This window comes from Oncorhynchus clarkii, chromosome 3 (assembly GCF_045791955.1).
Source record: "Oncorhynchus clarkii lewisi isolate Uvic-CL-2024 chromosome 3, UVic_Ocla_1.0, whole genome shotgun sequence".
Lineage (NCBI taxonomy): Eukaryota > Metazoa > Chordata > Actinopteri > Salmoniformes > Salmonidae > Oncorhynchus > Oncorhynchus clarkii.
Genome location: NC_092149.1, coordinates 27,328,518 through 27,343,538, shown reverse-complemented (window position 1 = coordinate 27,343,538; position 15,021 = coordinate 27,328,518). Strand labels below are relative to the sequence as shown.

At 47.9% G+C, this 15,021-nt stretch overlaps 1 protein-coding gene across 3 annotated transcripts in view; it reads left to right on the top strand.

Moving 5' to 3' along the window:
- Nucleotides 1-15,021, top strand: part of LOC139392123 (Bardet-Biedl syndrome 9) — a 210,835-nt gene that overhangs the window by 19,131 nt on the left and 176,683 nt on the right. For all 3 annotated transcript variants that reach the window (XM_071139862.1, XM_071139846.1, XM_071139854.1), the window contains exons 6-8: nt 7,602-7,776; nt 10,134-10,218; nt 10,290-10,473. In XM_071139862.1, the coding sequence (XP_070995963.1) occupies nt 7,602-7,776; nt 10,134-10,218; nt 10,290-10,473 (444 nt within the window). The remainder of the gene's footprint in view (nt 1-7,601; nt 7,777-10,133; nt 10,219-10,289; nt 10,474-15,021) is intronic.

Below are 15,021 nucleotides of genomic sequence, written 5' to 3'. Positions count from 1 at the left end.
CTCTTCACGACTCTCTTGGTATGCTTGGACCATGTTAGTTTATTGGTGAGGTGGACACCAAGGAACTTGAAGCTCTCAACCTGCTCCACTATAGCCCTGTCGATGAGAATGGTCGGTCCTCTTTTTCCTGTAGTCCACAATAATTTATTTTGTCTTGATCACGTTGATGGAAAGGTTGTTGTCTTGGCATCACACAGCCAGGTCTCTGATCTCCTCCCTATACGCTGTCTTGCCGTTTTTGGTGATCGGGCCTTCCACTGTTGTCATCGGCAAACTTTATGATGGTGTTGAGGTCGTGCTTGGCCGCGCAGTCATGAGTGAACAGGGAGTACAGGAGGGAACTGAGCACGCACCCCTGAGGGGCCCCTGTGTTGAGGATCAGCGTGGCGGATGTGTTGTTACCTACACTTACCACCTGTGGCCAGCCCGTCAGGAAGTGCAACTGAATCCTGGAGAGGGAGGTGTTTAGTCCCAAGGTCCTTAGCTTAGTGATGAGCTTTGAGGGCACTATAGTGTTGAATGCTGAGCTGTTGTCAATGAATAGCACTCTCACGTACAGTTGAAGTCGGAAGGTTACATACACTTAGGTTGGAGTCCTTAAAACTTGTTTTTCAACCACTCCACAAGTTTCTTGTTAACAAACTATAGTTTTGGAAGTCGGTTAGGACATCTACTTTGTGCATGACAAGTTATTTTTCCAACAATCGTTTACAGACAGATTATTTCACTTATAATTCACTGTATCACAGTTCCAGTGGGTCAGAAGTTTACATACACTAAGTTGATTGTGCCTTTAAACAGCATGGAAAATTCCAGAAAATGATGTCATGGCTTTAGAAGATTCTGATAGGCTAATTGAGATAATTTGAGTCAATTGGAGGTGGATGTATTTCAAGGCCTACCTTCAAACTCAGTGCTTCTTTGCTTGACATCATGGGAAAATCAAAAGTAATCAGCCAAGACTTCAGAAAATAAATTGTAGACCTCCACAAGTCTGGTTCATCCTTGGGAGCAATTTCCAAACGCCTGAAGGTACCACATTCATCTGTACAAACAATAGTACGCAAGTGTAAACACATGAGACCACACAGCCGTCATACCGCTCAGGAAGTAGACGCGTTCTCCTAGAGATGAACGTACTTTGGTGTGAAAAGTGCAAATCAATCCCAGAAAAACAGCAAAGGACCTTGTGAAGATGCTGGAGGAAACAGGTACAAACAGGTACTATATCCACAGTAAAACGAGTCCTATATCGACACAACCTGAAAGGCCGCTCAGCAAAGAAGAAGCCACTGCTTCAAAACCGACATAAAAAAGCCAGACTATGGTGTGCAACTGCACATGGGGACAAAGATCGTACTTTTTGGAGGTCTGATGAAACAAAAATAGAAGTGTTTGACCATAATGGCCATCATTATGTTTGGAGGAAAAAGGGGGAGGCTTGCAAGCCGAAGAACACCATCCCAACTGTGAAGCACGGGGGTGGCAGCATCATGTTGTGGGGGTGCTTTGCTGCAGGAGGGGCTGGTGCACTTCACTTCATATAGATGGCATCATGAGGAAGGAACATTATGTGGATATATTGAAGCAACATCTCAAGACATCATTCAGGAAGTTAAAGCTTGGCCGCAAATTGGTCTTCCAAATGGACAATGACACCAAGCATACTTCCAAAAATATGGCAAAAGGACTTTAGGACAACAAAGTCAAGGTATTGGAGTGGACATCACAAAGCCCTGACCTCAATCCCATAGAAAATCTGTGGGCAGAACTGAAAAGCATGTTCGAGCAAGGAGGCCTACAAACTGACTCGGTTACACCAGCTCTGTCAGGAGGAATGTGCCAGAATTCACCCAACTTATTGTGGGAAGCTTGTGGAAGGCTACCTGAAACGTTTGACCCAAGTTAAACAATTTAAAGGCAATGCTCCCAAATACTAATTGAGTATATGTAAACTTCTGACCCACTGGAATGTGATCTGGAATAAAATCTGAAATAAATAATTCTCTCTACTATTATTCTGACATTTCTCATTCTCAAAATAAAAGTGGTGATCCTAACTGACCCAAGACAGGGACTTTTTACAAGGATTAAATGTAAGGAATTGTGAGAAACTGAAATGTACTTGGTTAAGGTGTATGTAAACTTCCGACTTTAACTGTAGGTGTTCCTTTTGTCCAGGTAGGAAAGGGCAGTTTGGAGTGCAGTAGAGTTTGCATCATCTGTGGATCTGTTGGTGCGATATGCAAATTGGAGAGGGTCTAGGGTTTCTGGGATAATAGTGTTGATGTGAGTCATGACAATCCTTTCAAAGCATTTCATGCAGACATGAGTGCTACGGGTCAGTAGTCATTTAGACAGGTTACCTTAGTGTTCTTGGGTACAGGGACTATGCTGGTCTGCTTAAAACATGACAGTATTACAGACTCAGACAGGGAGTGTTTGAAAATGTCAGTGAAGACACTTGCCAGTTGGTCAGTGCATGCTCGGAGTACCCCGTCCTGGTAATCCGTCTGGCCCAGCGGCCTTGTGAATGTTGACATGTTTAAAGGTCTTACTCACATCGGCTGCGGAGAGCGTGATCACAGTCGTCCGGAACAGCTGATGCTCTCATGCATGCTTCAGTGTTACTTGCCTCGACGCGAGCATAGAAGTTATTTAGCTCATTTGGTAGGCTCGTGTCACTGGGCAGCTCTCAGCTGTGCTTACCCTTTGTAGTCTGTAATAGTTTGCAAGCCCTGCCACATCTGACGAGCGTCAGAGCCGGTATAGTACGATTCGATCTTAGTCCTGTATTGATGCTTTGCCTGTTTGAAGGTTCGTTGGAGGGCATAGAGGGATTTCTTATAAGCATCCGGGTTAGAGTTGCGCTCCTTGAAAGCGGCAGCTCTACCCTTTAGCTCAGTGTGAATGTTGCCTGTAATCCATGGCTTCTGGTTGGGGTATGCGCAAACGGTCACTGTGGGGACGACGTCTTCAATGCACTTATTGATAACTGATATGTGACTGATATGGTGTACTTCTCAATGCCATCGGAAGAATCACAGAATATATTCCAGTCTGCTAGCAAAACAGCCCTGTAATTTAGCATCTACTTCATCTGAGCACTTTTTTTTTTTATAGACCAAGTCACTGGTGCTTCCTGCTTTCATTTTTGCTTGTAAGCAGGAATCGGGAGGATAGAATTATGGTCAAATGGAGGGCGAGGGAGAGCTTTGTATGCATCTCTGTGTGTGGTGTAAAGGTTGTCTAGATTTTTCTTTCACCTCTGGTTTTACATTTAACATGCTGATAGAAATGAGGTAAAACTGATTTAAGTTTCCCTGCATTAAAGTCCCCAGCCACTAAGAGCGCCGCCTCTGGATGAGCATTTTCCTGTTTGCTTATGGTGGAAGACAGCTCAGTGAGTGCAGTTTTAGTGCCAGCCTCAGTCTGTGGTGGTATGCAGACCACTACAAAAAATACAGATGGTCTACAGCTTATCATGAGATACACTACCTCAGGCGAGCAAAACCCTGAGACTTCCTTAGGTGCCGTGCACCAGCTGTTGTTTACATGTTCTGTCTTGCCGATAGTGTATAACCCACCATCTGTATGTTTTTAATGTCGTCGTTCAGTCACAACTCTGAAACATAAGATATTACAGTTTTTCCATGTCTGGTTTTTCATGTCTCGTAGGATATACGTGCTTTCAGTTTGTCCCATTTATTTTTCAGTGATTGAACGTTAGCTAACGTTAGGTAGCAGAACGGAAGGCATGGGCAGATTAGCCACTCTTCGCCTGATCCTCATAAGGAATCCTGATCTCTTTCCACTAAACCTACGTTCCCTTTTCCAGCGAATCACAGGGATCTGGGCCTGGTCGGGTGTCCGTAGTATTTCCCTCACTTCCTAATCATTGAAGATTAACTCTTTGTCCAATTTGAGGTGTGTAATCCCAGTTCTGATGTCCAGAAGCTCTTTTCGGTTATAAGAGACGGTAGCAGCAACATTATGTACAAAACAAGTCTCGAACAACGCGAAAAAAATGAACAAAATGGCATGGTTGGTTAAGATTCGTTAAGTCCGCAGCCCTACCCTCCAGCGCCATCTTTTTTTCTCTCTATCCCTCCTCCCTTTCCATTTCTCTCATTCTCTTTCTTACTCTCTGAGTCTCTCTCTCTCTTTCTCACACACACTCTTAGAATAGTTGTTTCCCTCTCCTGTCAGTATAGAGAGAGAGTGGATTACAATGATGTTCCTATAAATAAGAGGACAAGAGGATCCTGATCCAGGGTTACACTACCACACACCACCACCAGGGAGCAGCACAGCCTGTGGAATCAGCTCCTACACACCACCATACACACTTGTCATCTGAGTATATTCATATGAAATGAGTGTGTGTAGGAGCTTGCTCTAAATGTGAGCACCCAATAGTTCCTGACCATGAATGTAGGTGCTGTAAAAGCAGTGTACTAATACAGCCCTAATGGCTGGGCTGGGTTTGGGTCAGAATCGGACCACACACTCACACACACAAACAGCGTAGGCCATTCTAAGCAGCACCTGGCCCACACTCCAGCCCAATTCCACCCAGAACCCAGGCCCAAAGACACTGCACTGCTCTGCTCTGTCCTGCCAGTCACTGTGCTTTGTCCTTGGGCTCAACCTGTGTAACAACATGTTCTATTAATGCTATTAGTAGGGCTGGTTTCCTCTGTATGTTTCTGGTTAGAAGTACTGGACCAATATTTTATAGCTCTAGAAGAGCGGTTTTTGATATCTTTAGTATGGGCGTAGACCCACACACAGCGTGAGAAGACACACATACATGCACACACACCATACCTGCACGTGTGCCTACACTAACACACACAGGGCGGTGTAATTGTGTGAGTGACCTTGTCCTTCAGTGTTTTACTGACCTCCCACCCTGAGCCCAGTTCACCAAAGGGGATGACCAGAATAGCTGGTGAAGCACACACCCACACGTGTTTATTATTGTGTATCTGCTCTGTAGGTGGTACTCCCTGACCCCTCGTTGATTTGAGTGTGATCTTTTTTTTTTTAATAGCGCGTAGAGGCCTAATTATAGTTCTCTGCTCTCACAGCCGCTCTGTGTTATGGCTCGTGTTTGTGTGTGTACTCAGCCATCTCAGATTTTCTCTGCCATAAAACTCAGTGGACCATTCCAAGCACTCCACACACGCACTCGGAGAACGTAGACCATAAGCTGTGTAAGGCTGCTGTGAACAAGCCTGCTCAGTCCGAGAGGTGTTCATGGACATATCAGATTCAGCAGGAGACAAATGAGCAGAGCAGCTAACCCACCACTACAACATAGCAGAGCAACTAACCCACCACAACATAGCAGAGCAACTAACCCACCACAACACAACATAGCAGAGCAGCTAACCCACCACAACACAACATAGCAGAGCAGCTAACCCACCACAACATAGCAGAGCAGCTAACCCACCACAACATAGCAGAGCAACTAACCCACCACAACACAACATAGCAGAGCAGCTAACCCACCACAACACAACATAGCAGAGCAGCTAACCCACCACAACATAGCAGAGCAACTAACCCACCACAACATAGCAGAGCAACTAACCCACCACAACATAGCAGAGCAGCTATCCCACCACAACATAGCAGAGCAGCTAACCCACCACAACATAGCAGAGCAGCTAACCCACCACCACAACATAGCAGAGCAGCTAACCCACCACAACATAGCAGAGCAGCTAACCCACCACCACAACAAAGCAGAGCAGCTAACCCACCACCACAACATAGCAGAGCAGCTAACCCACCACCACAACATAGCAGAGCAGCTAACCCACCACCACAACATAGCAGAGCAGCTAACCCACCACCACAACATAGCAGAGCAGCTAACCCACCACCACAACATAGCAGAGCAGCTAACCCACCACCACAACATAGCAGAGCAGCTAACCCACCACCACAACATAGCAGAGCAGCTAACCCACCACCACAACATAGCAGAGCAGCTAACCCACCACCACAACATAGCAGAGCAGCTAACCCACCACCACAACAAAGCAGAGCAGCTAACCCACCACCACAACAAAGCAGAGCAGCTAACCCACCACCACAACAAAGCAGAGCAGCTAACCCACCACCACAACATAGCAGAGCAGCTAACCCACCACAACAACAAAGCAGAGCAGCTAACCCACCACAACAACAAAGCAGAGCAGCTAACCCACCACAACAACAAAGCAGAGCAGCTAACCCACCACCACAAAAAAGCAGAGCAGCTAACCCACCACCACAACATAGCAGAGCAGCTAACCCACCACCACAACAAAGCAGAGCAGCTAACCCACCACAACAACAAAGCAGAGCAGCTAACCCACCACCACAACAAAGCAGAGCAGCTAACCCACCACCACAACAAAGCAGAGCAGCTAACCCACCACCACAACAAAGCAGAGCAGCTAACCCACCACAACAAAGCAGAGCAGCTAACCCACCACCACAACAAAGCAGAGCAGCTAACCCACCACCACAACATAGCAGAGCAGCTAACCCACCACAACAACAAAGCAGAGCAGCTAACCCACCACAACAACATAGCAGAGCAGCTAACCCACCACCACAACATAGCAGAGCAGCTAACCCACCACCACAACAAAGCAGAGCAGCTAACCCACCACCACAACAAAGCAGAGCAGCTAACCCACCACCACAACAAAGCAGAGCAGCTAACCCACCACCACAACAAAGCAGAGCAGCTAACCCACCACCACAACATAGCAGAGCAGCTAACCCACCACCACAACAAAGCAGAGCAGCTAACCCACCACCACAACAAAGCAGAGCAGCTAACCCACCACCACAACATAGCAGAGCAGCTAACCCACCACAACAACAAAGCAGAGCAGCTAACCCACCACCACAAAACAGCAGAGCAGCTAACCCACCACCACAACAAAGCAGAGCAGCTAACCCACCACAACAACAAAGCAGAGCAGCTAACCCACCACCACAACAAAGCAGAGCAGCTAACCCACCACCACAACAAAGCAGAGCAGCTAACCCACCACCACAACATAGCAGAGCAGCTAACCCACCACAACAAAGCAGAGCAGCTAACCCACCACCACAACAAAGCAGAGCAGCTAACCCACCACCACAACATAGCAGAGCAGCTAACCCACCACAACAACAAAGCAGAGCAGCTAACCCACCACAACAACATAGCAGAGCAGCTAACCCACCACCACAACATAGCAGAGCAGCTAACCCACCACCACAACATAGCAGAGCAGCTAACCCACCACAACAACAAAGCAGAGCAGCTAACCCACCACCACAACAAAGCAGAGCAGCTAACCCACCACCACAACAAAGCAGAGCCGCCCCAACAAGTATGATGCATACATTTTTCCACAGAATGTATACAATTCTGCAAGTAATTTAGTCAGGCAGCATTCAGGTCTGTGTTCTGTCATTGTGTACCAGTATTATGATGCCAATATGATTCCACCAGGTTGTCATTTGTTATTGTCCTAACCCTGTGTTTTGAATTAACGTTTATTCAACGCTCATGTAACATTTTGTATTTGATTCCCTCCCCTCAGACCACCACTCTATGTGTATCCAGTCCATGGACGGCATGCTGATGTTCTTTGAGCAGGAGAGTTACTCATTTGGCCGTTTCCTCCCTGGCTTCCTCCTGCCTGGTCCTCTGTGTTACTGCTCCCGCACTGACACCTTCCTCACTGTGTCCTCAGCACGACAGGTGGAGAGCTACAGGTACACACTCACACGCTGCAAAACACACACACACATGCTGCAAAACACACGCTGCAAAACACACACATACGCTGCAAAGCACGCACACACGTACACACACACCCTCCTCACAGGTAGGTAAGTAAGTAAATTAAAAAGCGAGTGTGAGAGGGAGTGAAGAAGTGTACTCGTTGCCTCTGAAGGCCATCTGTCTGCCTGCTACTCTGCGCTAGATCTTTAAATACATCTGTGGTGCAGTAGACGGGAGGCCATTTTCTAGTCCTCCTAACGCCACAAACCACTGCACCATCTTTAAATAATAGGGGAGAGTGTTCTGTGTGTGTGTGCCTCCATCTTTGTGTCCGTGTGTGTAAATAGTGTATAGGGGATACTGCAGATGGCAGATTGGGTGTATTGGGCCCTATTGCCACAGCTGAGTCTGGTTATCTCCGGTGCTAAGTTAACATCACATCCTAATGAAATTTCCACTCATTGATCGCCACAGCTCCCCATGTAAGCCCCGTCTTTATTTTCCTCTGCTTTGGCCACTCATCGCCCCTCCACAGTAATCACAGTTACCTTCCTCTACAAACACACACCGGGATTTCCCCTTTTCACGCTCCTGCTACAACCGGATGGAAATTGGGGAAAGGCCGACGTGTGTGTGTGTGTGTGTGTTTCGGTGTGTGAAACCCGGCCTTCCAGCTGTTTGTTATCCCAGATTTCTCCGATATCAAGAGCTTCCCCAGACGATATATCCCTGCTGAAACGCTGACCCCCCTGTTCCCTCCTCCCCCTCCTCCCTCTCTTCAATTCTCAGACTGTATATATGAATTCGAAGAAAAATAATTCTGCCCAGGATGAAGCGCTCTATGTCCCCAGTTAACACTTGGCTGTGTCTAGACTTGGTCTCTGTGGCTAGAATCCTACTTTCTGATCATATCTACAATCAAAAGTCATAAACTGTAGATACGAAGAGAGCTACATTTGGTAATGAAAATCCTGCATGTTAGTTAGAAATAGCCTTGCTCTGAGTGTCATGTACTGCATAATATCAGTCAGCTAGGGAACTGTTCCACTCCCTCGGTTTGTTTAGCCAGTAATGTTGATTTTCTCTCCGCTTGAACATTGGTGAATGTGATTTTGTGTTTGTGTATCAGGGAAGTATTGGGGAGATACCCTCTTTCATATAAATGACTTCAGACACTCACTCTGTGTCGTCTGAGACACGGAGAGAGACTATCCAACCTGGGGAGGTTGACTGGGTTTGTGTGGGTTGCGCTGGTTAAAGGTGCACCTCGTGAGGTGTGTGTTGGTAGTATGTTCATGTGCACACAGGATCATACATTTCATACACACAACCGTGCATGCATAATATGCACATATTTATACTCATGTAAATACACCCTCACTGCTCCACTGGTCTGCTGTGGGGTCAGCTGTGGAACTCTGAATGTGTGTGTTCACCGTTTACAACCAGTGTTGATGCTGGTGAATCAGTTCTTCAAGGTTTGGACTCGACACACACACACACACTCTTTGTGATTCTAAGTGTTAGGTCTCTTTCACGCTAGCTCATTCACCAACAGACCTGACCATAGTACTCTGCCATTAAAAGGCCTTGTTTAGGTTGTGCCAAACTTTCCCATCCATTTAGGATTGAGGCCTTCAGGTGTCTTATAGCTGATCAAAAGTAATTGTATGAATGCAAATCGAAGTGCACTTATTCGATGTGCATTTGTCAGGCGTGTACTCTATTGTTACCCCTCTGCATCCTGTAATGGCAAAATATAGTCCTGTTTCCTCTTCCTCCACCTTTCCATTGGCACTGCTTGCTGTTGTCTTTGGGCATGTTCATCCCTCCATTATTTTCTCAGAGAGAGAGAAAGAGACTTTCTCCCTGACAGAGCAAATTGTCTCCTGTCGTTTCCAGCTTCATAAACATCAGGGCTTAGCAGGTTCTGATTCCCCTTCACATAATTATCTGATTCTTAGCAGCTTTTCCTTCTCCCTCCCGAGGGGCCAGGTGACTGAGCGTGTGTATGTCTGAGATGTCTGTAGCTACTATAGCCAGTTCCAGCTTTTTTACTGGAAATCGGATTGTATTAATGCCATACTGCGATACTACTGTAGACTGGCTCCAGATCAGTGTCATGATACTGCTATTAATAAGGCCATTGTTTGAGAACGTAAAAGCATGATGCTAGCTAACTAGCGTACCTGAAATTTTTGTGGCATAAAATGTAGTTGTGATAACACCGATGGATGTCATTTATTATAACAGTCGGGCTTCTGACAGAGGGTCCAGCTGAAGTGTTTCTGAAGTGTTACGACTGAGTACAGTGTGTGTGTGTCTAAACTGAGTGTTCCTAACCCAGGTATGAGACGCTAGCGGTGGCCACGGATGCAGAGACCAGACAGGATGCTGAGCAGCATGGCAAAACTGCAGGGAAGAGACTGACGGTGAGAGGAGAACTGGGTGTGTGTGTTTGTGTGTTTGTGTGTGTTTAACCCTGTGTGTGTTTCCCCCTCAGGCTGACTGGACCCTGGTCCTGGGGGAGCAGGCCTTGGACCTCAGTGTCCCCTCCTTCTCTCCGTCCTCATCCTCCATCTTTGTTTGCGGCGAAAGGAACCTGTACTGCCTCAAAGACAACGGACATATCCGCTTCATGAAGAAACTGGAGTACAACCCCAGCTGCTTCCTCCCCTACTCCTCAGGTAATGGTAGAGCCCTACTGCTTCTTCCCCTACTCCTCAGGTAACGGTAGAGCCCTACTGCTTCCTCCCCTACTCCTCAGGCAATGGTGCAACCCTAGTGCTTCCTCCCCTACTCCTCAGGTAATCGTAGAGCCCTACTGCTTCCTCCCCTACTCCTCAGGTAATGGTGCAACCCTAGTGCTTCCTCCCCTACTCCTCTGGTAATGGTAGAGCCCTACTGCTTCCTCCCCTACTCCTCAGGTAACGGTAGAGCCCTACTGCTTCCTCCCCTACTCCTCAGGCAATGGTGCAACCCTAGTGCTTCCTCCCCTACTCCTCAGGTAATCGTAGAGCCCTACTGCTTCCTCCCCTACTCCTCAGGTAATGGTGCAACCCTAGTGCTTCCTCCCCTACTCCTCTGGTAATGGTAGAGCCCTACTGCTTCCTCCCCTACTCCTCAGGTAATGGTAGAGCCCTACTGCTTCCTCCCCTACCCCTCAGGTAACGGTAGAGCCCTACTGCTTCCTCCCCTACCCCTCAGGTAATGGTGCAACCCTAGTGCTTCCTCCCCTACCCCTCAGGTAATGGTAGAGCCCTACTGCTTCCTCCCCTACTCCTCAGGTAATGGTAGAGCCCTACTGCTTCCTCCCCTACCCCTCAGGTAACGGTAGAGCCCTACTGCTTCCTCCCCTACTCCTCAGGTAATGGTACAACCCTAGCTGCTTCCTCCACTAATCCTCAGGTAATGGTAGAGCCCTACTGCTTCCTCCCCTACTCCTCAGGTAACGGTAGAGCCCTACTGCTTCCTCCCCTACTCCTCAGGCAATGGTGCAACCCTAGTGCTTCCTCCCCTACTCCTCAGGTAATCGTAGAGCCCTACTGCTTCCTCCCCTACTCCTCAGGTAATGGTGCAACCCTAGTGCTTCTTCCCCTACTCCTCTGGTAATGGTAGAGCCCTACTGCTTCCTCCCCTACTCCTCAGGTAATGGTAGAGCCCTACTGCTTCCTCCCCTACTCCTCAGGCAATGGTGCAACCCTAGTGCTTCCTCCCCTACTCCTCAGGTAATCGTAGAGCCCTACTGCTTCCTCCCCTACTCCTCAGGTAATGGTGCAACCCTAGTGCTTCCTCCCCTACTCCTCTGGTAATGGTAGAGCCCTACTGCTTCCTCCCCTACTCCTCAGGTAACGGTAGAGCCCTACTGCTTCCTCCCCTACTCCTCAGGCAATGGTGCAACCCTAGTGCTTCCTCCCCTACTCCTCAGGTAATCGTAGAGCCCTACTGCTTCCTCCCCTACTCCTCAGGTAATGGTGCAACCCTAGTGCTTCCTCCCCTACTCCTCTGGTAATGGTAGAGCCCTACTGCTTCCTCCCCTACTCCTCAGGTAATGGTAGAGCCCTACTGCTTCCTCCCCTACCCCTCAGGTAACGGTAGAGCCCTACTGCTTCCTCCCCTACCCCTCAGGTAATGGTGCAACCCTAGTGCTTCCTCCCCTACCCCTCAGGTAATGGTAGAGCCCTACTGCTTCCTCCCCTACTCCTCAGGTAATGGTAGAGCCCTACTGCTTCCTCCCCTACCCCTCAGGTAACGGTAGAGCCCTACTGCTTCCTCCCCTACTCCTCAGGTAATGGTACAACCCTAGCTGCTTCCTCCACTAATCCTCAGGTAATGGTAGAGCCCTACTGCTTCCTCCCCTACTCCTCAGGTAACGGTAGAGCCCTACTGCTTCCTCCCCTACTCCTCAGGCAATGGTGCAACCCTAGTGCTTCCTCCCCTACTCCTCAGGTAATCGTAGAGCCCTACTGCTTCCTCCCCTACTCCTCAGGTAATGGTGCAACCCTAGTGCTTCCTCCCCTACTCCTCTGGTAATGGTAGAGCCCTACTGCTTCCTCCCCTACTCCTCAGGTAATGGTAGAGCCCTAGTGCTTCCTCCCCTACTCCTCAGGTAATGGTACAACCCTAGCTGCTTCCTCCCCTACTCCTCAGGTAATGGTAGAGCCCTACTGCTTCCTCCCCTACCCCTCAGGTAACGGTAGAGCCCTACTGCTTCCTCCCCTACTCCTCAGGCAATGGTGCAAACCTAGTGCTTCCTCCCCTACTCCTCAGGTAATCGTAGAGCCCTACTGCTTCCTCCCCTACTCCTCAGGTAATGGTGCAACCCTAGTGCTTCCTCCCCTACCCCTCAGGTAATGGTAGAGCCCTACTGCTTCCTCCCCTACTCCTCAGGTAATGGTAGAGCCCTACTGCTTCCTCCCCTACCCCTCAGGTAACGGTAGAGCCCTACTGCTTCCTCCCCTACTCCTCAGGTAATGGTACAACCCTAGCTGCTTCCTCCACTACTCCTCAGGTAATCGTAGAGCCCTACTGCTTCCTCCCCTACTCCTCAGGTAATGGTAGAGCCTTACTGCTTCCTCCCCTACTCCTCAGGTAATGGTAGAGCCTTACTGCTTCCTCCCCTACTCCTCAGGTAATGGTAGAGCCTTACTGCTTCCTCCCCTACTCCTCAGGTAATGGTAGAGCCTTACTGCTTCCTCCCCTACTCCTCAGGTAATGGTAGAGCCTTACTGCTTCCTCCCCTACTCCTCAGGTAATGGTGCAACCCTAGTGCTTCCTCCCCTACCCCTCAGGTAATGGTAGAGCCCTAGTGCTTCCTCCCCTACCCCTCAGGTAATGGTAGAGCCCTACTGCTTCCTCCCCTACCCCTCAGGTAATGGTGCAACCCTAGTGCTTCCTCCCCTACCCCTCAGGTAATGGTAGAGCCCTACTGCTTCCTCCCCTACTCCTCAGGTAATGGTGCAACCCTAGTGCTTCCTCCCCTACTCCTCAGGTAATGGTGCAACCCTAGTGGTTCCTCCCCTACTCCTCAGGCAATGGTACAACCCTAGCTGCTTCCTCACATAAGACTGCTTTACTGCTTGATGTCATTAGCTTGTTTACTGCTTGATATCAGACACACTATTTGTAGGACATATTTATTGTAGGACATAGCAGATATCCATCCTCCCATATTATTGATGAATATTATTGCAGATTCTTCTATCCAGTCTTTGTTTTAGGACTGCTATGCAGATACTGGTCTAACACATTTCTGGTGGTAATAAGACCTTCCCCATGCCTGTCCAGTGTGTGTGGCGGTAGCAGAATGAGCATTTGTCCGTGAGCTCAGGTTCATCTGATAGGGAGTCTCTCGGCTCCTGGGTTTGGTTTAATGAAAAAAGCATCTGATCATTTATCACTCCAGTGTTAATCTGCAAAATTGTAATTATTCGCCTACCTCCTCATGCCTTTTGCACACAAAGTATATGTATATATATGTATACACAATGTATATTTTTTTCCTACTGTGTTATTGACTTGTTAATTGTTTACTCCATGTGTAACTCTGTGTTGTCTGTTCACACTGCTATGCTTTATCTTGGCCAGGTTGCAGTTGCAAATGAGAACTTGTTCTCAACTAGCCTACCTGGTTAAATAAAAAAATAAATAAAAAAGAGGGACCGGAGTACAGCTCTACACAGTGCATCTGTCTGTCCTGACTGACTCCCAACATACCACTCCAACCAGAGGAAGTAGGAAACTTCACAGAGCAAGGCACGCTCTAATCGGATCCATATTTAGCACATGTAGCACCTCGAACATGCAACACACAGCACTGTCACCTGCATAAGTACACACACACAGCATATTCTGCTGGCGAAATGCCCTGTGGGTCAGGGGTCTGCGTGTTGCATGTTAATCCCACTATCACAGGGTTCCAGCCAACACACCTCTCTCCAGCTGAGCTCAGTTACAGGTAACTGCCAAAATAATGGAAACGCTAACATACATGTCTTAATAGGGCATTGGTGCCACCATGAGCCACAAGAACCGCTTGAATGCACCTTGGTATAGATTCTACAATTGTCTGTAACTCTATTGGAGGGATGCGACGCCATTCTTCCATGAGAAATTCCATCATTTGGTGTTTTGTTGATGGTGGTGGTGCCTGAGACAGCGTTTTCCGCTACAGAATCTCCCATAAGTGTTCAATTGGGTTGAGATCTGGTGACTGAGATCTGGTGACTATATATATACACACACACACACACACACACCCTTTAAAATCATTATGCTTTTTTGAGACTCCTCTTTCAAAATCACTGAGTTCTCTTCTTCTAGCCATGGTAGCCAAAATAATGGTCAACTGGACATTTTGTATACATGACCCTAAGCACGATGGGAGGTTAATTGCTTAATTAACTCAGGAACCACACCTGTGTGGAAGCACCTGCTTTCAATATTCTTTGTATCCCTCATTTACTCAAGTGTTTCCTTTATTTTGTCAGTTACCTGTATATACATGGAGAGAGGGATGGCAAGGGAAGGATAGCGGGAGAGAAAGAAAAGGGTGAGGGAGAGAGAAGGGAGGGAAATAGGTGAGAGAGAGGGATAGAAGAAGAGAAGCAGTGTGGTTGAGAGAAATGTATTTTCTTTTCAACCAGAGGCACCTGCTATTCCTCATTGAGTTGTTTGACCTGTGTGCACCATTCCCTCTGGTATTCACACACACACAACCTTACATCACACTATTC